General features: G+C 36.8%; 1 protein-coding gene across 1 annotated transcript in view; it reads left to right on the top strand.

Annotated features, from left to right (window-relative positions):
* The window catches only part of CFAP69 (cilia and flagella associated protein 69), a 133,590-nt gene that overhangs the window by 53,959 nt on the left and 55,196 nt on the right, over positions 1-24,435 (top strand). Inside the window, exons 6-13 of the mRNA XM_007939831.2 lie at positions 187-285; positions 4,218-4,367; positions 4,467-4,644; positions 6,782-6,905; positions 9,903-9,951; positions 10,049-10,170; positions 16,967-17,183; positions 19,645-19,809. Coding sequence (XP_007938022.2) covers positions 187-285; positions 4,218-4,367; positions 4,467-4,644; positions 6,782-6,905; positions 9,903-9,951; positions 10,049-10,170; positions 16,967-17,183; positions 19,645-19,809 — 1,104 coding nt within the window. The remainder of the gene's footprint in view (positions 1-186; positions 286-4,217; positions 4,368-4,466; positions 4,645-6,781; positions 6,906-9,902; positions 9,952-10,048; positions 10,171-16,966; positions 17,184-19,644; positions 19,810-24,435) is intronic.

The following is a 24,435-nucleotide window of genomic DNA, read 5'->3' as shown; positions in this document are numbered from 1 at the left end:
GTTGGAGTGTTCTATAAATTCTAGAGATAAGTCCCTTGTCAGATATGTTATTACCAAATATTTTTTCCCAATCTGTAGGTTCTCTAATGAGGATATTTTTAATAATGATTACATTATTGGTATTTTATGCTTAAATTTGCAAATCAACTTATGACAGTTACTAAATAGCACTCATTTTTCTGGCAGGTGACTTAATGAAAATACCAAGTTCTGATTTGAGGATACAAATTTGTAAGTGTATTATTGATTTTTATCATGCAGAACCACCAAAGAAGCATATCACAGGTGAAATTTTCAGTGGTCATTCAATAATAATTTGTGTCTTTAGAAAATGGAATATTCTGTCCTGTGTCTCTTTTAACTTGCAAAGACATAGAGGGCTTACCAATGCAACATGTTTTTTAAAATTGTATGGTTTTGAGCTCTTTGATCATTTTAATTTTGAAAAATGTATTTTTTCAATATTAGGTTTGCATGATACTTTCATTCTAATGCTTAATTATGCAATTTTTATAGTCACATTCAAATTAGTTTAAGTATAATGACTGATTCTATTAATTTATATTATTTAATACTGTTGATAATATTTTTAAATATTTTAAAATTTTATAACCTTTTATAATTATTCATAATATCTGTCCCACACAGCTAGATGTTAAATTTCTAATAGTAATACCACTTTCAATCATATTTGGGCAGAGTTCTACATATTACAGCTAAGGAATCTTAATATATATGGTAAAATGAACCTTATTGAAATGGTAGTATCAAGACAGGGGCACTTACAATGTGGAAGGTATCATGTTATTTAAGCCATATTTCCTGCCTTCATAGTTTCTGTAGTTTATAATCTATCTAATAAGGGAGGAAATACATAAATAATATTAGGTCTATATGTTCCTTCTGACAGGTGAAAATAAATCTTTGATAGTTCTAAACAATAAGGAACCCTGGTGGCACAGTAGTTAAGTGCTTAGTTGCTAACCAAAAGGTCAGTGGTTTGAACCCATCAGCTGCTCCACAGGAGAAAGATGTGGTAGTCTGCTTCCTTAAAGATTACAGCTTTGGAAACCTGTGGAGCAGTTCTCTATCCTGTAGAGTTGCACTGAGTCAGAATTGACTCAATGGCAGCAGGTTTGGTTTTGTTCAAAATAAAGATTATTATAAATAAGGGAAAATTTGAAGACATCTTAAGTAAAGAAATCATGAGATTTAAAAATGTTAAATTTTGGTGTTGATGAGATATTCAGGTGGAACTGTTTGGTACACAATAAACACTGAATTCTAAAAACAGCAGGGACCAGAAACACAGGTTTAGAATTCACCCAAATAGAAATGAAAGTTGAAGCCATCAGAATGGGTGAATTTTCCAGGAGACAGAACATATAGACAGCAAAGAACCAAGAATGCCATCATGAAGAATACCTCTGTTGAAGTTTTAAAGAATTACCTTTAAAGAATGGCAGCAAAGAGAGAATCAAAGAAGAGGGATAAGAGCTAAAGACTGACATGTCATGTGTGCCAATGAATGAAATGTTGGATAAAGGAAACAATGGCCTCAGTGTCATACTGTGGAAGCCCCTGAAATTGAGGATGAAAAAGGCAACTTACATGGTATCTGAAACGTTGTAGTTAATCTTTGGCAGATCAATTGCTATACAGTGCTGAAGCAAATGTAGAATTAAAGAATGAATGAGTTGTATGTAGAGGCAGTGGAGTTGGGAATGAGAAAGTAGAAACAATTAATGCAGACATATTTTAAGGTCAGAGGATAAAGAAAAATAAGATGGGGGAGGATAACTCAACTGATAATAAGATCAAAGAAAGTATTTATGTTTTATTCTTGTTACTTGTTTTTAGAATAGGTAGAAATGAAGCTTGTAGGCAAAAGAGCAAGAAGCCATTATATGAGAAATACCAAAAAAAAAAAAAACAAAACCCAAACTCACTGTCATCAAGTCAGTTCAACTCATAGCAACTCCTCCTTGGGTTTCTGAGGCAGTACCTCTATGGATATCGATCACCTAATCTTCCTTCCAAGGAGTGGCTAGTGAGTTTGAACCGCTAGCCTCCTGGTTAGTAGTCACATGCCTTAGGGACTATGCCACCAGCGCTCCCATATGGGATATGTTGTTGTTGTTGTTATATGCCGTCGAGTCAGCCCTGACTCATAGCGACCCCTCCTTGGGTTTCCGAGGCAGTATCACTACGAAAGTAGGATTGCCCAACCTTCCTTCCGAGGAGTGGCTGGTGGGTTTGAACCGCCAGCCTTCTGGTGAGCAGTCAAGTGTCTTAGCCACTATGCTACCAGAGCTCCCAAAGGAAGTATGAGAGGATGGAATCAATAACGCAAGCTTAGGGTTAATCATAAGGAGCTCTGGTGGTGTAGTGGTTAAGGCATTTGGCTGTCAACCAAAAGGTCAGTGGTTTGAACTCACCAGCTGATCCACAGAAGAAAGGTGAGTCAGTCTGCTTCCATAAAGATTTATAGTGTTGGAAACCCAGTGGAGGTCCCTATGAGTTAGAATTGACTCAGTGGCAGTGAGTTTGGTTTTGTTTTTGGTTTTTGAGGGTTAACTTTGGTAAGTTATAAGTATCCTTTTTATTTTAAGATCTAAAGGAAAAGAGAACAATGCTGAAGTTAAGACAGAGGAATGCTGAGGTTCAGAGAAGTAAGATTGATCTTAATTTGATTGAACTTTGAAAATTAGGATCCTTAAGTTGCTCTGATTGTCACACAGTTGGTTTCAAGTGATGAGCATAGGTGGGCATCTGACACTGCACCTGAAGAGCCTTCAGTAGGGCTATTGAATGAGCTCAGTCCTTGGGTAAGGAACAAACCTTTATATACTATATCCTTCTAAGGAAATGTAAATACAATAGAAAGATACAGTAATATAAAGTATAATTTTGGTTCATCCATATGGGTTATTATGCAAATAAAATAATCATTTTGAAATATTCTGTAGCATGAGACAATAAAATGTTAGGTAGAGTAGAATATAAAATTCTATAGACAGTTTATAGTAAAAATTATATACATATATTAAGAATATCAGAACTAAGTATACAAAAATGTTAATGTTGTTACATGGTGGAATTACAGACCAGTTTTGCTTTTCTCTTCATTCTTTTCAGGCCTTTTAAAATACCTATAGTTAGTAGCTTTGGCATAACATAGAGCCCATCACAGGAATGGACAAAGGATTCTCTACAGCCAGAGATCAAACTCCATACTGGATCAGAAGTCTGGAAAAGTTAAAGAATCTAGTTGGTCTCAAAAGTCAGGAAGCAAGGGAGTTTAAAAAGTGATAGCACTGGGAGAAAAATCAAATTAGCAAGTAGTCTCCAGTGTTTTAATTCCTCTCATTGAAAATAGTTGGGAACTAAGGCAGAAGGAAATTCTTATAAAACGTGTCACCATGAATTAAACTTCCCTAGGAGCTCTGGTAGCATTGTGCCTAAGCACTTGACTGCTAACCAGAAGCCTGGCGGTTCAAGACCATTAGCCACTCCTCAGAAGGAAGGTGGGGCAATCTACTTCCATAGTGATACCACCTCAGAAACCCAAGGAGGGGTCGCTATGAGTTGAGTTTGAATTGACGGCAGTGAGTTTGGGTGTTTTTTTAAAGTACCATTAAATCCACTAGCATTTATGTTTTCACTTCTATTGCATTGCTGACACCACAGAACTGTCCTTGAGAGCACTGAAGTAATGCCTTGACTTAAATAGGGAAAGCATTCAATATTTGTAACCATGCTATTTTCCTTTACAGAAAGGCTTACCTACTGACAATTAAAAAAAAATGTTTTCATAATTTAAGATGTGCCCCCAAAATTGGTGGTGCTGTTTCAAATTCTACACCAGGGCATCAGCAAACTGTGGTCCACAGGTCAAAATTGGCCCACTATAAGCGAAGTTTTATTGGAACACAGCCACACCCATTCATTTATGTATTATCTACAGCTGCTTTGGGGCTGCAACTGCAGTTGTGTAGTTGAGACAGAAACCATATGGCCTAAAATATTTGGTCCCTTGCTGTCTGGCCCTCTACAGAAAAAGTGTATAGTCTATCCTGTGCTATGCCATTTTTAAATGCCATACACTTTTTTAAAGTTTTGGAGTTGTTTGGTGATAAGTTATTAATTTCTTTGTCTTAATGTAGGCAATCATTATGTGAAACTACTGTACATATTTCTTAATTAACTGTTGGTAGGTTACCAGCAAGCTAGCTCATCGTACAAGATTCAAATGGCTGAAGTTGGAGGATTGGCAAAAACAATGGTCCAGTCAATGGCCTTGCTTGAAAATCAACTTGTTGAGAAACTCTGGGTACTTAAAGCTCTGCAACATCTGTCAACTTCTGGTATGCACAGTATTATTAAATATGAGCACTTCTTTCTCTTTTGTTCCCAACTAACCATGGAAAACTATATAACATTAATACTTTAACATTTATTTTTAGAAGTTAATTGTACTTTTATGATGAAAGCACAAGCAGCCAGAGGAATCTGTGCTCACCTCAATGACCCAGATCCCTCTGGACAACTTCTGTTTCGTTCATCAGAAATACTTTGGAACTTACTGGAAAAATCCTCAAAAGAAGAAATTATCCAACAGCTTAGTAATTTGGAATGCTTATTGTAAGTATATATGGTTAAAAAAAAAAATTCAATTCTTAAATGTTAGCCAGAGATATAACATCTTTGTTTGAATCTGTGTTCTAGTAGGCTTTTGATTAACATAATGGCTGTGTTTCAGACAGCTGTCTTGTGTTCAAGTATACATGAATCTGCACAATTACAAGCCATGCTTTTCTATAGAACAGCTCTTGAAATAGCTTGCTAATAAGACCAAATTGTGTGTTTGAATATGTATAAAGTAAAATGAAACATTTAGAAGAACTGTTTCATTGATTCATTCAATTAATGCATTATTGAGTGCTATCATCCAACTGCTGCACTAAGCACTAGCAGTAAAATATGAGCAAGCCTTCAAGTTGCTTATTCATTTTCTCAACAAATAATTGTTATCTGTTCTGTGCCAGGTTCAGCACTAGGCAATAAAAATAAAATTGAAAACAATGAAGGTATAGTCTCTATTTTCATGGAATTTACAATATGACAGGCAAGATAGACAAGCACAGAAACAACTAAAAGAGAGGTGTGTTCTTCAGAAAAGAATGAAGTAGCAATTTTTGGGTGCAAATGACAAAAAAATATTTAACCCAACTGACTTAAGCAATATAGGGAATTTATGAAGTCATATGTACAGAGTCCTTTATAGACATCAAAATGTCTACAAATGCTGATTCAAGGCTCAGACAGTGTCAGGAGTCGGGCCCTCTTCACCTCCTACACTGTCTTCCACTATGTTGGCTTCATTTTTGAGCTCCATGTACTGAGCCCTAGGAAGTCCAATTTCACATCATCATAACACCAAATAAAGCAGAAGAAAAATCTTACTATTCTGAAAGCCACCCCCCCCAAAAAAAGGATTGAATTCATGTTGGCCCTAAATGGCCTGATGTAGATCATATGACCATCCAGAGCTAATTACCGATGCCAGAGAGAAGGAGTGCTACAAATGGCCTAAAAGGTAGCTAAAGACAGCTTTATAGGACCAAGAGTTAGGGAGGATTGGATACCTGGATGAAAATTAGAGTACTGTTACAAGAACAAGTGGGTCCCAGGAGGCAAAATAACAAATATCCATCACAGAGGGAACTGACCCAGGCTTGCAGTGTTAAGACAAATGCTCCACTTAGGAAATGAACCCTAATCTGTTACCTGAATGATTGATTAGTCATTGGTAATAGAGGGTTTGCATGCAGACAGCATAATAGATATAGGGAACAGAAGTGAAAATAGGATTTAGCAAAATTAAAAACCTGAAAAAAAACCAGTATGGTGAGAGCAAAATGTACACCACTTGGGAGAGGATCAAATCTGGAGATCCTGGATACAGTGGGAGGAAAAACCTGGAACAAAATCCAAAAACTTAATAATGACCAGAATTACTGGTCAGATGGAGTCTGATGAGACCCCCAATACTATGGTGCTGGGATACATTCTGGGCCTGGAATAAAACTCACTCCCAAAGGCTGACTCTCATCCCAATAGTTAACAAGACATATATGCAGACCACTTAACACAGGGTGGCGCACCTACATATTCTATGGAAATACATCCCTTGGAGCAATAGACCACAGGGCACCAGAGGGGCAGCATTCACAGGGAGGAAATGCAGGACAAACAGGAGTGCATAACTGTGAGGGGCAGGTGGGTTGGGGTAATGGGAGGGCAGGGAGGGGAGGAGACTGGGTTAGGGTTGGGCATGGTAAATGGGGAGTGAAACTAAATGTACACGTAATGAATGTAAAACAAATTCTTTAAAAAATAATAAAAATTTTGAGTTTAATTTGAAATATAATTTTTTGGCAGTTTATTTCTTAAAAAAAAAAAATTACAGCGTACAATGGTGAGAGCTATTAGCAGAGACTATAATATGAAAGGCCAGGTCAGCTCTTTTCAGGAGGTAGAACTTTATTCTAAGAACAAAGAGAAGGGAAAATGACATGATTGAATCTTTATTTTAGCGCGTTACTCTAGTTACCACGTATGAAATGGATTGGGGTATTCTTACCAAGTACACAGTGAATTAGAGATAGATTTGGAAATAGGAATAAGATTAGAAATGGATATTATAATATAAAAGAGGAATTTGTTGAAGAACAAACAGTATTCCCATAGAACATAAAAATATGATTTTACTTTCTAGGACTTTGAAGGAAGTATTTAAAAATCTATTTATGAGAGGTTTTAGTCATTACGATCGTCAACTGAGAAATGATGTATTAGTAATCACTACTATTATAGCTCAAAATCCTGGAGCACCAATGATTGTAAGTACAAATCAAATTGCATTCATTTTAATTGTTAAAGTGGTAGATGTGTGGGAAGGGAGTTTTAAAACTGTGTTTTAATATTTACGTATTTTGCTGAAATGCCAAGTTATATTGTAATGGTTACCAATATACTTGTCATTATGCCGATTCTTCTTTGCTTCCCTTTGGAAATTTGGGATCCTCCACATATTTTATAATTGACCCACATATTTACCATTTATGATGCTTTGCTTTTCTTCCTGAGATCTAAGTTTCCATCTGGTATTTGGTATTAATTCACTTTTACCTGAAGAACTTCTTGTAGCATTTCCTATGGTGTAGATCTGCTGGCTGCTGGCAACAGATTCTCTTAGTTTTCTTTTATCTGAAAATATCTTTATTTTACCTTAATTCTTAAAGTGTATGTTCATTGGATATAGAGTTCTATGTAGAAAATTTTTCTCCTTCAGCACTTAAATGATATTTGTTCCATGTCTTCTGGTCGCCATTGTTTCAGACCAGAAGCTTGTGTGATTGGAATTGTTGTCCTCCTGTATCAATTTTTCCCTGGCAGCTTTCAAGATTTGCCCTCTTACCAATGGATATTTTCACTCACTCTATTCAGCAGCTTTACAGAAAATCAAAATGTGTGATTTTCTTTGTATTTATTGTGCTACGGGTTCTCAGCCCTTCTGGAATATGTAAATAATATGTCTTTCACCAAATATAGAAAATTTTGTCCATTCTTTCTTCAAGAATTTTTCAGCCTGATTCTCTTCTTTTCTTCTGTATGTTTCCTTACCTGTATGTTTGACTTGTTGATAGTGTCTCACAGGTGTGTGGTTTAAACCAGGTGGTTTAATATCAGGCAAGTTGTACATCAGGGTTGTATCCTTTCACTATGCTTATTCAATCTGTATGCTGAGTAAATAATCCAAGAAGCTGGACTCTATGAAGAAGTGCACAGTATCGGGATTAGAGGAAGACTCATTAACAACCTACGATGTACATAGCGCAACCTGATTACTGAAAGTAAAGAAGACTTGAAGCACTTACCGGTGAAGATCAGAGACTATAGCTTTCAGTATGGATGACACCTCTACATAAAGAAAACAAAAATCCTGACAACTGGATCAATAAGCAACATCATGATAAATGGAGAAAAGATTGAAGTTATCAAGGATTTCATTTTGCTTGGATCCACAATCAACACCCATGGAAGCAATAGTCAAGAAATTAAATGACCTATTGCATTGGGCAAATCTGCTGCAAAAGACCTCATTAAAGTGTTAAAGAGCAAGCCTGTCACTTTGAAGACCCAAGCCATGGTATTTTCAGTAGCTTCACATGCATGCAAAAGTTGAACAATGTAGAACAAGAAAGACCACAGAAAAATTGATGCCTTTGAACTGTGGTGTAAACAAATCTGTCTTGGAAAAAGTATAGCCAGAATGCTCCTTAGAAGTGGAGTGGTCAGAGTTCATCTCTTGTGCTTTGGTCCCTTATCATTAGGGACCAATCCCTGGAGAAGAATTTCATACTTGGTGAAGTAGAGGGTAAGCAAAAAAGTGGGAGACCCTTAATGAGATGGATTTACATGGTGACTGCAACAATGGGCTCAAACATAGCAACGATTGAAGAATGGCACAGGACTGGGCAATGTTTCATTCTATTGTACATAAGGTCGCTCTGAGTCAGAACCAACTTGAATGTACCTAACAACCACATGGGTCTCTGTGTTTCTTCACTTTTTTCCATTCATTTTTCTTTCTGTTCTTCTGATCGGATAATTGGTATTTGTTCTGGTTATCTAGTGCTGCTCTGACAAGAGTATACCACCAATGGGATGGCCTTATCAAACAGGAGTTTATTCTTACAATTTGGAGGTTTTAAGTCCGAGTTCAAAGCCCCTCACTCTTGGGCTTCAGCTATGCCTTCTCCCAGCCCACTGAAGCTAGAGGCTTTCCTTCACTCAGGTGCTGGCTGCTGAGGCTGACAAGCCCAAGGTTGACAAGTAAAAAGGTACAGTCCTGATATTACCAAAAAAAAAAAAAAAAAAAAAAACCAAACCCACTGCCATCAAGTCAATTCTGACTCATAGCAACTCCTAGAAAGTTGGGTTTCCAAGGCAGTAAATCTTTACAGAAGTAGATTGCCTCATCTTCCTTCCACAGGGTGCCCAGTGGATTTGAACTGCCAGTTTTCTGGTTAGTGCCTTAGGCACTGCGCTACCCAAGTAACATAACCATACCATATTTTATGATGTGAAAATCATTGCATGATTGAAATCTTAGAGTTCACTGGCAACATTGTTTACACATTAGCTGCATACTTTCTAAATTGTACTTCAAGGAACTTTGGCTGTGAAGACTTCATCCTCTTATCAGTGGTCATCATGTGATCCAAATATAAGAGAAGCGTCATGGAATTTATACTGTGCAAACAGAGAAACAATCCTACAGTAGAGTCCTAGTTAAGGCTGCATTGTGTAGATGGACATTTATATTTTTCTTGAAGCCTCTCATCAGTCAGCAAGTTCTTATTACCATCCTTGCAAACATTCATGTATGAATTTGATGAATGTGAGTCAAAGGAGTATCATCTTCAATTTTAAAGAAACCATGTAGATCCTAAAGTAGTAGACATATGAGACTGCAGCTCAAAAGCCCAAGATTTGTCCTTGCAAACTCTCCCTAATGAACAAGGTCCAACTTGAATATTTCTGTCAGGCATGAACAATATTTTACAAAATTTTGTTAAATAGTCTTTGGATAATGTAAAGTATTTCTTAAAAGCTACAGACATTAGTTTAAAATTAAATAAATTATAAATTTATCTGGCAATATGTTTTATTTCATTGTTTTCCTGCCTTATTATTGTTAGTTCTTTATTAATTAAAAAATGACAATAAGTGTATCTAGAAGGGTACTTATAATGAGGTAAATATAGGACATCTATATCTTAATTTCCATTTGATTAATTAATCCCCCTGCTTGTTTTATGTATTTATGTCAGGAAAGTGGCTTTACCCAAGATTTAATACTGTTTGCAACCTTTAATGAAGGTAAGAACTATAAAAAAAAAAATTCAACCTCTTATAATGCTCTTAATGAATCTTGAATATCATATTAACTTTCATTTTACTCTTTTCTCCCCTACAGTTAAAAGTCAGAATTCTTTGGTAAAAGGTCTTAAGCTTACTAATTCCTATGAGGATTTTGAGTTGAAGAAATTGCTATTCAACATAATTGTGATCTTATGTAAAGATTTATCTACTATACAGGTAAAGATAATCAAAACCAAAAAGTAAATGAAAATTATCTCATTTTGTAGTAGTATAACTTTAAGTTATGACTGCAATTCTTTCATCTATCCAAATCTTGCTATAGAAAGTAAACTCATACTGGCTCAAATTTTAGCTTTTAAAATTTTTATTTCTTTATCTGTTAATAAACAGTGAAGTTACCTAAATTTAAACCATATAAGCCAAGGAAAAACAAAGAGAACCTGAAATATTTGTTAATATATTAAGATCTCCTGAATAACAGAACATAAAGAAGTTCCATATACTCCTATCCAGCCTAATATTCTGTCTCTGATCAGAGTAATGATGCTTGAAAGAGTTGTAAGACTAACAGGAAGTTTAACTTAACACAGCATGTAACTTAACTAATGGAATTATTAGTAATACATTTTTCTATTGCTATATAGTTTACAAAGTCTACATCTCAACCTTACAACAGCTTTGTAACCAGAGCAAAATATTATATTAGTTCTTTAATAGGAGAAACTGACTCTCAAAGAGATTAGGTGATTTTGCTAAACTGTGGTAAGCCACAAGTAAAATTCATTCCAGAAAGAGTCCTAAACTCTTTCAAGCACCAAGGGGTAAAAGCAGTCTGAATTTATGCTATAGTGTCATGAATGATAACATAAAGGTGATACTGTACGGGCAGTACCCACATTGGATTGTCTGACTTACGTACAATGCGTAGCTACAAACCAACTCCATTTATCTTTCCTTGAGCTCAAATCCAGAGACTAGGCATGGGAAGGGGCCAAGTGGTGTCCTGCCTCACTCCTGACTAGTCCCACAGCAGCCTTGCAGCAGCCAACTCATCCTGTAGCAGCCAGTGGGTACTACCCACACCTACCCAGCCCCAGACCCCATGGCACCCCCTCGAACCAAGCCCAGGTTGGCTTTGGTGGGCAGCCATGCAACACCTCCACCAAAAGGCCAAGGAACCATCAGAGTCATCATAGGCTCTGTCTGGGGCTAGCAAGGCCCTGAGCCAGGCAGAAGGCTGCAGGTGCAGAACTGGTTTCACTATGCACTGCCTGGCTGGGTGCCACTTTAGCATCGTTTGCAGTTGGACACAGCACAGCAACCCCATACCTTGACCCAAACCCTGGCTGTCCCAGCTGTGTCCAGCCTTACCTCAGCTGCACCCCTAGTCCATTCTGTGTAGCCTGAGCTGGGCATTAGGCTTTCAGGAACGGGGGAGGAAGAGAGTCCAGATGTGAGAGGGATGAGATCCTTCCTGTGGCCAGAGGAGGTCCCAGAGGAGGTTGTGAAATTGAGCGTAGGCCACCACTGGCCACCTTGAGACCACAGAGTACTCGCTCCCTACACCACTGACAACATGCAATAGTTTATAATAACAGAAGTCACACATAAGAACATTATTATTATAACTATATCATTATGTTAAAAATGTTTTAGTTTATCTGAAAGTGTTTCTTTAAAGTTTTTATTCATACAAAGTTATACTGCACACTAAAACAAACATTTGACTAGCTGACGTTAGTAGGAATCATACCAAACTGTTCCAATTTATGTACAAATTCAACTTAAAGACAGATTTAGGAACAGAATTCATTTGTAATCCCTAGGCTGCCTGTATAGCCGTTAAGGCTTTGGTCAGGCAGAATCCCAGTTCTGTGACTTTTTAGCTCTGTGGTCTCGAATAAGTTTATTTCTTTACAACCCAGATACCACAACCTCAAAATGGGGATAACACCTACCTCATGGGATTATTATGAAGATTAAATGAACTCAGACTTTTCTTAGTATTGCCACTTTGAGGACCATGTATTTTTTACAATGCTCAGAAAAGAAGATTGTCTTCACAAGTATTGTTGTCAGCCGTTGAGTCAGTCCCTGACTCACGGTGACCCCCTGTGTTACAGAATAAAACTGCCTTATAGGGTTTTCTTGGCTGTAATCTTTATGGAAGCACATCAAAAGCAGATGGCCAGTCCTTTTCTTCTGAGGAGCCCCTCGCTGGGTTTAAATTGCCAATTATGTTATAACTGTTATTGACATCAGAAAAACCTCAATGTGATGATTGACACAGTAGCCCCAACAACAGACTCAAACATACCAACACACCTGAAGATTGTGCAGGTGGGGCGGCGTTTTGCTCTGTTGTACATTAGGTCATCATGAGTTGGAGCTGACTTGACAGTGAACAAGAGCAACAATATAGAATTTAAATATATTTTCTGAAATGTCTAATAACCATTCGATAAAATATGGTTTATTATTAGAGTGGCATATTATATAACCATTAAAATGACAACTATAAAGAAATATAATTTACATTACAGTTTATAAGCCAATTGTAGTTGATTTTACAGTATTATGAAGGCCACAGAGTCAAATGGACAAAAAATAATGTTAAACTTGTTAAAGTACTTTGAGAGCAGTGGAATCAACTATTTTTTTGTTACAACATATATTTCTGGTCCACTAATAGTGGTGATAATAATATGTGTATTGCTCTTTACAGTTCACAGAATATTTAAAAACATTTTCCACTTAATTCTAGAAATAACCCACTGCCATAGATTCAATTCCAGCTCTTAGTGACCCTACTGGACAGAGTAGAACTGCCCCCGTAGGGTTTCAAAGGCTGTAAATCTTGAGTGAAGCAGACTGCCTCAACTTTGTCCTGGGGAGCAGCTGGTAGGTTCAAACCTCTGACCTTTTGCTTAGCAATGGAACATTTTAAGCACTGCACCACAAGAGCTCCTTCTTAATTCTAGAATTATTTGTTATTCTCATTCCTGTTTTACAATAAATTAAGGCTGAGGGAGAGGTTAAATAACTTGTCTCTAGCCAGAGCTGGCTCTGGTAGCATAGTGCCTAAGGCACTTGACTGCTAACAGAAGGCTGGCGGTTCAAACCCACCAGCCACTCCTCGGAAGGAAGGTTGGGCAATCTACTTGCGTAGTGATAGTGCCTCAGCAACCCAAGGAGGGGTCACTATGAGTCGGGGCCGACTCAACGGCACACAACAACTACAACCAGAGCTGACTGGGGCTTAAGGGTAGATATTCTCAATTTAAATCTTGTGTTTTTTCTATGTGGAGTAATAGAGAATTCAGAAAAAAATGTATAGATGTTATTGTGAAAAAGTCTTTATAAAATAATCCCATATTTTAAAAACTGAATAGAAAATAGCACATGGTATTTACTATCTTCAAAAAAAACCCAAACCCGCTGCCGTTGAGTTGATTCAGACTCATGAAGACCTTCTTTTGGACGGAGTAGAGCTACCTCCATAGGGTAAATCTTTATGGAAGCAGACTGCCTCATCTTTCTGCTGCAGAGTGGGTGCTTTTTTTTTTTCAGTGTTCCCTCACCTCACCTCCCACCCCTGGTAACCAACGAAGAAAATTTCCTTCTATATATAAACCTCTCCTTGACTTTTTTACAATAACGAACTAATACTCTATTTGTCCTTCTGTGATTGACTTATTTCACTCAGCATAATGTCCTCCAAGTACATCCATGTTATGCAGTGCTTTGCAGATTCTACATTATTCTTTAGTGGTACATAGTGTTCCATTGTGTATATGTACCGTAGTTTGGTTATCCATTCTTCTGTTGATGGACACATAGGTTGTTTCCATCTTTTTGCTCTTTTAAATAGTGCTGTGGTGAACATGGATGTGCATATACCTGTTCTTGTCTTGGCTCTCACTTCTTTAGGATATATATCTAGTAATGGGATTGCTGGGTCCAATGGTATTTCTAATTCCAACTTTTTAAGGAGTCGCCATACTGTTTTCTACAATGGTTGTATCATTTGACAGTCTCATCAGCAGTGTGTGAGAGTTCCAATCTCTCCACATCCTCACCAGCATTTGTTATTTTCTGTGTTGTTGACTACTACCATTAGTGCTGGGGAGAGATGGCATCTCATCATTTTGATTTGCCTCTCTCTGATGGCTAATGATCATGAGCATTTCTTCATGTATTCACTGGCTGCCTGAATATCCTCTTTGATGAAGTGTCTATTCATGTCTTCTGCCCATTTTTAAATTGGATTGTTAATCTTTTTGTTGTTGAGGTGTTGGAATTTTTTTTTAATAAATTTTAGAGGTAAGTTCCTTGTCAGATGTGTAATTATCAGGAAGTATAAATTTGTTGCTGTCATTTTGTTTTGTGTTGTTGGTTTTTTTTGTGGTGTTCCTGATTTCTTCGTTCCATATAATTTTCTGTGCTGAGCTCATTTTGCTTATGAATCATGTTATCACTTCCTTCGTTGCTATTGTTTTAGTATTTGCTAAATATTTGTGCTTGTCCTCTTTTTTATTTTGATGTGAAGGTTTTATCATTTTTCTTTGAGGTTACCCTGTGATTTATAATTTTTTTCCCAAGTTTAGAACAGTCTATTCTATCTTGCAGTTGTCTTGACTTTCCTACCATTTACAAGTTCTGTAACTACACAATTTTTTCCCTCTTTTTGGTTTATAGTTGTCCTCATTTGTCAATTGATGTCTCTGGTTCCCTGTTACAATCTTGTAGGCTTATTTACTGTGGAGTCTTCCACAGCTGGGTTGGTTTCTGGGTTGTCTCACCATGTGTGTTTAGTGGTCAGTTGTTGGTTGCTGTTGTTGGTTCTCTGTCCAAAGGACTCCCTTTGGCATCTCTTGTAAGGTTGATCTGGTTTCAACAAATTCCCTTAATTTCTGCTTATCTGGAAATGTCCTAATTTCACCATCATATTTGATGGACAATTTTGCTGGGTGTATAATTCTTGTTTGGAAATTTTTCTCTTTCAGGGTTTTATATGTACCATCCCATTCTCTTCTCGCCTGCATGGTTTCTGCTGAGAAATCCAAGCTTAGTCTTACTGCTTATCCCTTGTAGGTTACTTTTTGTTTTTCCTGTGTTGCTTTCAAGATTCTTTCCTTGTCTTTGGTTTTTGTGAGTTTGATGATGATCTGTGTTGGTGATTTTCTTTTGGAGTCTATCCTGTTTGGGGTTCATTGGACTTCTTGAATGGCTATATTCTCATCTTTCATCATATCAGGAAAGGTCTCTTCCAACAAATCTTCAACAGTTTTCTCTGTGGTTTTATTTGTCTCTTCCTCTTCTGGAATTCCAAATACATGTAGGTTATTGCTTTTGATGGTATCCATATGAACCTTAGGCTTTCTTCATTTTGTTTTGATCTTTTTTCTGATTGATCTGTTTCCAAAGAAGTATTGAGGTATTTGCCTTCAATCTCACTAATTCTGTCTTCCATTGATTCAATTCTAGTCCTTTGCCTGTTCAATGTGATATCTATTTCTGAAAATTCAGTACTAATCTTCTGGGTTTTTATCTGTAGGTTTTTATCATCTCTAATTTTTCACTTATTTTGTCATTTGTTCTTGTATTATCTTTGGAAATCATTCTAAGGTTTTCTCTGTGTTTTCCTCAATTTTGTCAGTGTCTTCCTTGGTCTGTCTCTCAATTCATTGAAGGTAACTAAATATAATTCTTCTGAATTCCTTATCAGGGAGTTCCGATGCTGCTTCTTCCTCTGGCATGTGTTTTGGGCCTGTAACCTGGTCCCTTGTTTCTCCTGCTTTATCTTGCTTCTTTGTGTAGACTCTGATGGTCTTTTGTCTCCAAGGCATTGTGATGTTTTTGTGTTTATATTTAATTTTTAATTGTATGCTGGAGTGACTTGCCCACAATTTTCATTTTCTTTGCTTTTTCTTTTCTTTTTTTTTTTTTTTTGTTTGGATGTTATCTATGTAATCAGGTACTGTGCTGTGTTCCTCTGTTCGCTAGCTGGCAGCACTTATACACTCACCACCTGTCTCTTTTTCCCATTGTCAGCCTCCAGTATGACTGCTGCTATTTTTGGCAAACGGATCCTATTCTTAGGTCCTGTTTTCATTCAGGTTTTTCCACTGATTGGTGCCTAATAGCTTCGAAATGCTTTAGCCACTGTACCACCAGAGATACTGTTTACTACCTTAGAAACCATAAATATGTAACCACCAAAATCAGTAATAATATTAACTTTCATAATAGATGTTATTTTTATTTGCTTTAGTTTTATAGAAATGATGACTTCAATACCATTTTTAAAACATTAAGCATGTCATTAAACATTGTTCTGGTGGTGTAGTACCAAAACCATTTTACTGCTAACCAGAAGGCTGGTGGTTCAAACCCACCAGCCACTCCTCGGAAGGAAAGTTGAGCAATCTACATCCACAGTGATATCACCTCGGAAACCCAAGGAGGGGTCGCTGTGAGTTGAATCCAATTCGATGGCTGTGGGGTGGGGTGTAACCTGACACACATTCATTTGATGGGATGCTTGTATAAGTTCTGTTGTCTAGGGTTAAAAATTAGTCAAAGTCATACTTTAGGGAAAAAAAATAATAATAGTTTTTATAGTGCGGAATTGAGTTTGTAAACTGTTTACTTTTTAAAAAAGGAAAGAGGGAGAAAATGCTAGAAGTTTATTTGCCCCAAATTTTCTACTTCTGTGGTTTTATCATAAACAATAGCTAAATTGTATATATGAGCAGCATAGGCAGAAAAATTAATACTTACATTATCATCAGCTGGAGTACATAGCCCAGGAAAGAGGATCATAACCAGCTACTGTTATTTTTGGATTTATTTTGTTTTGATTTTGGTATCTAACATAGGTTGGTGATATTTAGGAAGGAAATATTTTATCATCAATAAAAAATGAAATTTGGGATTTTCTAATTTTCTTAAATGAAATAAAGTTGTTTTAATTGTTTCTACAAAGTAATTTTTTTTCCCTTTCTCTTAGCTGTTAGTTCATGGCAAAGTTATTTTGGCTTTATTCAGCTATGTGAAAAAACCTGAGAAACACAAAATAATTGAATGGTCTGCAGCACAGCATGAAGAATTACAACTGCATGCAATTGCCACTTTGTCATCAGTGGCCCCTTTATTAATAGAGGAGTATATGTTGTGCCAAGGAAATGCTCAAGTTCTTGCATTTCTAGAATGGTGTGAGAGTGAAGGTGAGTGGCCCTTCAAGATCTTTGTGAAAAGGGAGCAGTTCAGCAACTTACAAGTAGAATATAATGTTCATTTACTGATGAAAGTAGAATATTTATAATTCCTGTTGATATTCTAATCAATGAATTTCAACCAAACTGGCAATATCTGCAAAGAAAAAGGAATAAAATTAAAGCAAAGAGAAAATTATACAAATATGTTTCTCAAATTTTAGTGAATTTAATGTTAAGTTTTAAGAAAATAACACTAGATTTAGGTTTCATATAAAGTTGAACATCAAGAAATGTTAGAACCATAATTGCCATCAATGCAAATAAATAATACGTTATAAATAATATAATATATATTCTTACTAAAAGAAATCATATCTATAATTTGGTTATATTTTTATATTATTGAGCCTATGCAAAATATACGAAGTCCTGGCAGTATTTTCATTCATTCATCCAACAAATATTTATTAAATGCCTATTAGGTACCAGGTGGGAGCTCTGGCAGCTTAGTGCCTAAGGCATTTAACTGCTAACCAGAAGGCTGGCAGTTCAAACCCACCAGCCACTCCTTGGAAGGAAGGTTGGGCAATCTACTTCCATAGAGGTACTGCCTCAGAAACCCAAGGAGGGATCCCTATGAGTTGGAGCCAACTCGATGGCAGTGAGTTTGGTTTTGGTTTAGGTACCAGGTACTGTTTCTAGGTGCTAGAGATAATGTTAATGTTCAAAATAAATAAAAATCTACATTTTTAGTCACACATAGTAATAAGAACAGTGTTCTGAATTTTATGTTTTTAATTTTAAGCATAAAGCTACTTCTAAAAAAATATTGACTCAATATGGCAACAGTTTTTTTTTTTTATTATATCAAGGTCTTTAATATAGGCTTTACATTTAATTTAATACAGGCTTACCTTATTTTGTAAGTTGGCAAAGTTGAAGCTTGTAAAAATAAATAAATAAATAAAAGAACTTCTTAAAGAATGCATATTGACTTGCCCTATTGTTTATTGAGACCTACCATAAACCTATGGGAGCTCTGGTAGCATAGTGGCTAAAGCACTTGACTGCTAACCAGAAGGCTGGCGGTTCAAACCCACCAGCCACTCCTCAGAAGGAAGGTTGGGCAGTCCTACTTCCGTAGTGATACTGCCTCGGAAACCCAAGGAGGGGTCGCTATGAGTCGGGGTCGACTCGACGGCACATAACAACAACAACAACCATAAACCTATAGTAATTAAAATTATGTGGTATTGGGCCACAAGTAGACAAGATGATGGGGTATATGGGAAGTTGGTATTTGCCAGAGATGATATTGTCAGTTGGGGAAGAAAGATCATACTGGGGCAATTGGCCCTCCATGTGGAAACCTAAAAATTAGATATGGACCTTGTGGAGGAAAAAAAATCAATTGCAAAATGAATTAAAGACCTAAATATGAAAAGTTCACCAATAATATTCTAAGAAGAAAACATGGGAATATATCCTGATGATATCAGGATGAGGAAAAATTTCTTTAAAAAGACATAGGAACTTAAGCTTATAAAGGAAAAGATTGGTGTATTTAACACTGTAAAATTTAGAAATGTTTGTGTAACAAAAACTGAATAAGATACCGGTTTATAAATTGAGAGAAGACATATACTACCCATGTGACTGATAAAGGACTAGAATCCAGATTCATAAAGAACTCCTATATATCAGCAAGAAAATAAGAACTTGGTAGAAAAGTAGACAAAGGGCATGGACTGCCAATCAAAGAGAAAATCTCAAAATTTTAACATGAAAACACACAATGAACTACAGTTTCACATTTAACAGTAGCAAAAATTAGTCTTAAACTATATTCTCATAACACTTAGGTAAATAATTTGTCAACTTGTAGTAAAATTCAATATGGTAAACTCTATATAAATCCGGTGTCATGTGAAGAAACTCTTCTCTATGGGAGTAAGAGGACATGGACCAGAATCTTCATTGTGGCACAGTTTGTACTGGTGCTACATAGATAAACTGACTTATTTATGAAACAAATACTGAAAGCATTCTGAAAAGCAGGATTCTAGGGGTTGCCATGAGTCAGAATTGACTTGATGGCAACAGGTGTGTGTTGTATGTGTGTAAAGTGACCTAGAGGTATTTGTGCCAATGTGAATAATTTTAAAAATAATGTTGAGTAGCAGAAGCAAGATGTAAAAGATAGATACAATATGATACATTTGTGTAAAATTTTAAAACACATCATTCTGGGACAAGAAGGAAAAGGGAAAATCTTATTTCTCAAACAAAAAAAAAATGAAATTTTTACTTCTATCCAATCTTATAGATAAATATATATATATATATATATATATTTATTTATTTATTTATTTATTTATTTATTTTTTATTATTATTTTTTTCTTTTTATTTGAAAAGGTTTCTATTTTAAATTTCTTCATGTAAAGTCAGTTATTCATTTTTGCCCACAGATCCCTTCTTGAGTCAGGGTAACAGTTTTCATGGTACAGGTGGACGTGGCAACAAGTTTGCTCAGATGCGTTACAGTTTAAGGCTCCTGAGAGCACTGGTCTACCTTGAAGAAGAGACTGTAAACAAGGATCTTTGTGAAAAGGGTGCAATTCAGCAACTGATAGGTAAAATAAAACATGGAAAATTACTGATGAAAGTGGAATATGTATAATTTTTTTCTACATTTCTTTTTCCTTGTAGCTGAGAAACTACTAAATGTTTTCTTGGTTTATGTTTCATATTGTTGATATAAACCAGATTGCCTTTTTCACCAAAATATCATCATCATTAATCCTTTAAACATTTGTTTCATCAGTAAAGATAGGATTTCATTTAGGATTACCTTTATTTTTTTTAAATTGTATATTGTTATATCATTCTTCTAATAATAAGATCATCACTTTCAGCAAAGCTTTTTGGAGCCGTTTTAAAAGAGGATAACATTGTACATTCTAAGGAATCTAATATACCAGAACACTGGTATGCTGGTATGTAGAGGAATGCACACAAGTTTCTTTTTTGATAAGAAATATCAGAATATCCCTAATTTTCAACTTAGAATTAATTATGCTAAATTATTTTTTCCCCAAAATACATGCGTGTTATTGCTGTTGTTATTAGGTGCTGTTCAGTTGGTTCCAACTAATGGTGGCCTGACATAAAACAAAACGGCACCTGGTCCTGTTCCATCCTCACAGTTGCTGCCATGCTTGAGCCTGTTATTGCAGCCACTGTGCCAGTCCATCTCATTAAGGGTCGTTCCCTTTTTCACTGACCCACTACCTTACAAAAAGAGCTCTGGTGGTGTAAGCCTTTTGGCTGCTAACCAAAATGTCAGTGTTTCAAACCCACCAGCTGCTCCACAAAAGAAAGATGGAGTAGTCTGCTTCCATAAAGATTTACAGCCTTGGAAACTCAACAGGGGTCTCTGTGAGTCAGAATCAACTCAGTGGCAGAGAGTTTGAGGTTTTTAGGTTTTGTTTTTGTTTCTATCAACCTTACCAAGCATGATACCCTTCTCCCGGGATTGGTCCCTTCTGATAACATGAACAAAGTATGGGAGACAAGTCTGGGCATTATTACTTCCAAGGAACATTCTAGCTGTCCTTCCTTGAGTCAAATTTGTTCATTCTTCTAGCAGAACATAGTACATTCAATATTCTTCTGCAGTACCACAACTCAAATGCATCACATCTTCTGTGGTCTTCTTTATTCATTGCTCAGCTCTCACATGTATATGAGGTTATTGAAAGTGTCATGACTAGGGTCAAGCACACCTTAGTCTTCAAAGTGACATTTTCGCTCTTAAACACTTTAAAGAGGCCTTTTGCAGCAGATTTGCTTAATGAAATCATCCTTTGATTTCTTGACTGCTGCTTCCATCGGCTTTGATTGTGGATCCAATTAAAATGAAGTCCTTGACAACTTCAGTCTTTACTCAGTTTATCATGATGTTGCTTATTGGTTCAGTTGTGAGGATTTTTGTTCTCTGTATGTTGAGGTGCAATCAGTACTGAAGGCTGCAGCCTTTGAACTTCATTAGTAAGTGCTTCAAGTGTCCTTCACTTTCAGCAAGCAAAGTTGTGTCATCTGCATATAACAGGTTGTTAATGAGTCTTCCTCCAATCCTGATGCTACATTCTTCTTCATATAGTCCAGCTTCTTGATTACTTGCTTAGCATACAAATTGAATAAGTATGGGGAAAGGATACAACCCTGACACTCCTTTCCTGATTTTAAACCCTGCAGTAGCCCCTTGTTCTGTTTGAATGACTGCTTCTTGGTCTATGTACATGTTCCTCATGAGCACAATTAAGTGTTCTGGAATTCCCATTCTTCAAAATGTTATCCATAATTTATGATCCACACAGCTGAATGTATTTGCATAGTCAGTAAAACATAGATAAACATCTTTCTAATATTCTTTGCTTTTAGCCAAGATCCATCTGACATCAGCAATGATATCCCTTGTTCCACATCATCTTCTGAATCCTGCTTGAATTTCTGGTAGTTCTCTGTCAGTATACTTCTGCAGCTGTTTCTGAATTATCTTCAGCAACTTTTACTTGGGTGTGATATTATTGATATTGTTTTATAATTTCCACATTCTGTCTGATAGCCTTTCTTTGGAATGGGCACAAATAGAGATCTCTTGCTGTCATTTGGCCACCGCCTACCCAAGCCAATGCAATCTGAGGTTGAAAATTTCAAACAGACCCATCACAAAAGAAGAAACTGAGCAAGTCATAAAAAAAAAAAAAAAAACCTCAAAAAGAAAGTCCTAGCAAGACTCCTTCACTGGTGAATTCCACCAAACATTCAGAGAAGAGCTGAATTCTACTCAAACTATTCTACTCAAATATAGAAAAGGACAGAAAACTACCAAATTCATTCTGTGAAGCAAGCAGCACCCTGATACAATACCCAGGCAAAGGCATCACTGAAAAAGAAAATTGCAGACCATTGTCCTGCATGAATATCAATGCAAAAATTATCAATAAAATTCTAGCTGATAGACTCCAAAACATATCAAAATAATAATAATAATACATCATGACCAAATGGGATTCATACCAGGTATGCAAGGATGGTTCAACATTAGAAAAACAGTGCAATACACTGCGTAAATAAAACAAAGGAAAAGAACCACATGATCATATCAATTGATACAGAAAAGGCTTTTGACAAAATCCAGTACCTCCCCTTGATAAAAGCAATCAGAAAAATAGGAGTAGAAGGGAAATTCCTCAACATAATGAAGGGCATATACACAAAAGCAATAGCCAATACTATTCTCAGTGGAGAGAGACTGAAAACATTCCCCTTGCGAATGGGAACCAGACAAGAATGTCCTTTATCACTACTCCTATTTAATATTGTATTGGAAGTCCTAGCCAGAGCATTAAGGCAAGACAGGGAAATAAAAGGCATCTAAATTGACCAAGAAGAAGTAAAGCTGTCATTATTTGCAGATAATATCATCTAATACATAGAAAATCAAATAGACTCAGCAAGAAATCTACTAGAACTAATAGAAGCCTTCAGCAAAGTGGCAGGGTACAAGATAAACATACAAAAATCAATAGGATTCCTCTACACTAACAAAGAGAACTCTGAGGAGGAAATCAGGAAAACCAAACCATTTCTAATAGCCACCCAAAAGATGATTTACTTAGCGTAAATCTTACCAGAGATACAAAAGACCTATACCAAGAAAAGTACAGAACACTATTACAAGAACCCAAAAGAGAGCTACATAAATGGAAAAATATACCATGCTCATGGGTAGGAAGACTTAACATTGTAAAAATTACAGTACTACCCAAAGTGATTTACAGATATACTGCAATACCAATTGCGGTGTTGTAAATTACCTGGTATGACTTTTCTAGCCAAAAGTCTTTGTAAACTCTGTGGTGGAATTTGCTGTGAGCAACTGAGGAGCTCCTGATTGTAAAAGTTATCCACCTGGGGTAGTTCTGTTGGGCGCAACACAAAGCAATATTCTGGGAGGTTCCTGCTCTCTCTCAGGTACTTAGAATTCTGATACTATGATCGGTTGGTTTGGCCACTCTGCCAGACTCAAAAGGAGGACTCCTAGAGGCAGAACTCTCTCTTACTGCTGGCTGAGGAAGGATGCGCTCCTGCAAGACACACGCTGTTTGGAAAGAGATGCAAGAGACACATACACATTGCTGAGAGAGACACCAAGGGACACACACTGCTGGGAGAGACTGTGAGAGGCTGTTGAGAGACAGCAGGCTGGGGAGAGAGACTGAGTATTTTTTCCTGAACTCGAATTGTAGCCTGGTGCTTCCCTAATAAACTCCATAATCTGTGAGTTCTGTGTGGCCACTGCAGTGAATTATCAAGCCCAGGAGAGAGGTGGTGGGTGCATTGGGAGGAACAGTTGGTGAAAGGGCTAGAGGGAGGCAGCATGTCTGGCCTTGCAGGAATAGACTTAGGTTACTGATAGTGACTCAGTTTTCCTCTTGTGGGGTTAGAGGAGGTCAGGAAATGTGGCCTCCTTGCCGTTTTTGCACCAATCCAGATTCCATCATCGTTTAAAGAGATAGAAAAGCTAATTACCAAATTTATATGTAAAGGAAAGAGACTCTAGATAAACAAAACACTACTAAAGAAAAAAAAAAGTAGGTGGCCTCACCTTTACCTTTCTCAAAACCTACTATACAGCCATAGTAGTCAAAGCAGCCTCATATTGGTACAATGACAGACACATAGACGAATGGAGCAGAATTGAGAACCCAGGAGTAAATCCATCCACCTATGGACAGCGGATCTTTGAAAAAGGCCTGAAACCCATTAAATGGGGAAGAGACAGCCTCTTTAACAAATGTTGCTGGCAGAACTGGATATCCATTTGCAGAAAAATGAAACGTGATCTCTGTCTCACACCATATACAAAAACTAATTCTAGATGGATTGATGACCTAAATGTAAAACCTAAAACCATAAAGATCATCAAAGAAAATACAGGCAAACTTAGGGGCTCTAAAATATGGTATAAATGCATTGTTGTTGTTGTTGTTAAGTGCCGTCGAGTCATTTCCAACTCATAGCTACCCCATGCACAGCAGAACAAAACACTGCCTGATCCCGCGCCAGCCCCACAATCCCTGCTATACTTGAGCTCATCATTGCAGCCACCGTATCAATCCATCTCGTTGAAGGCCTCCCCCTCTTTCATCGACCCTCCACCCTACCAAGCATGACATCCTTCTCCAGGGAAT

Source organism: Orycteropus afer, unplaced genomic scaffold, assembly GCF_000298275.1.
Source record: "Orycteropus afer afer isolate SDZICR_OR568_19922 unplaced genomic scaffold, OryAfe1.0 scaffold00063, whole genome shotgun sequence".
Classification (NCBI taxonomy): domain Eukaryota; kingdom Metazoa; phylum Chordata; class Mammalia; order Tubulidentata; family Orycteropodidae; genus Orycteropus; species Orycteropus afer.
Note: the sequence above shows the minus strand (reverse complement) of the source record. Positions and strands in the feature narration are given on the sequence as shown.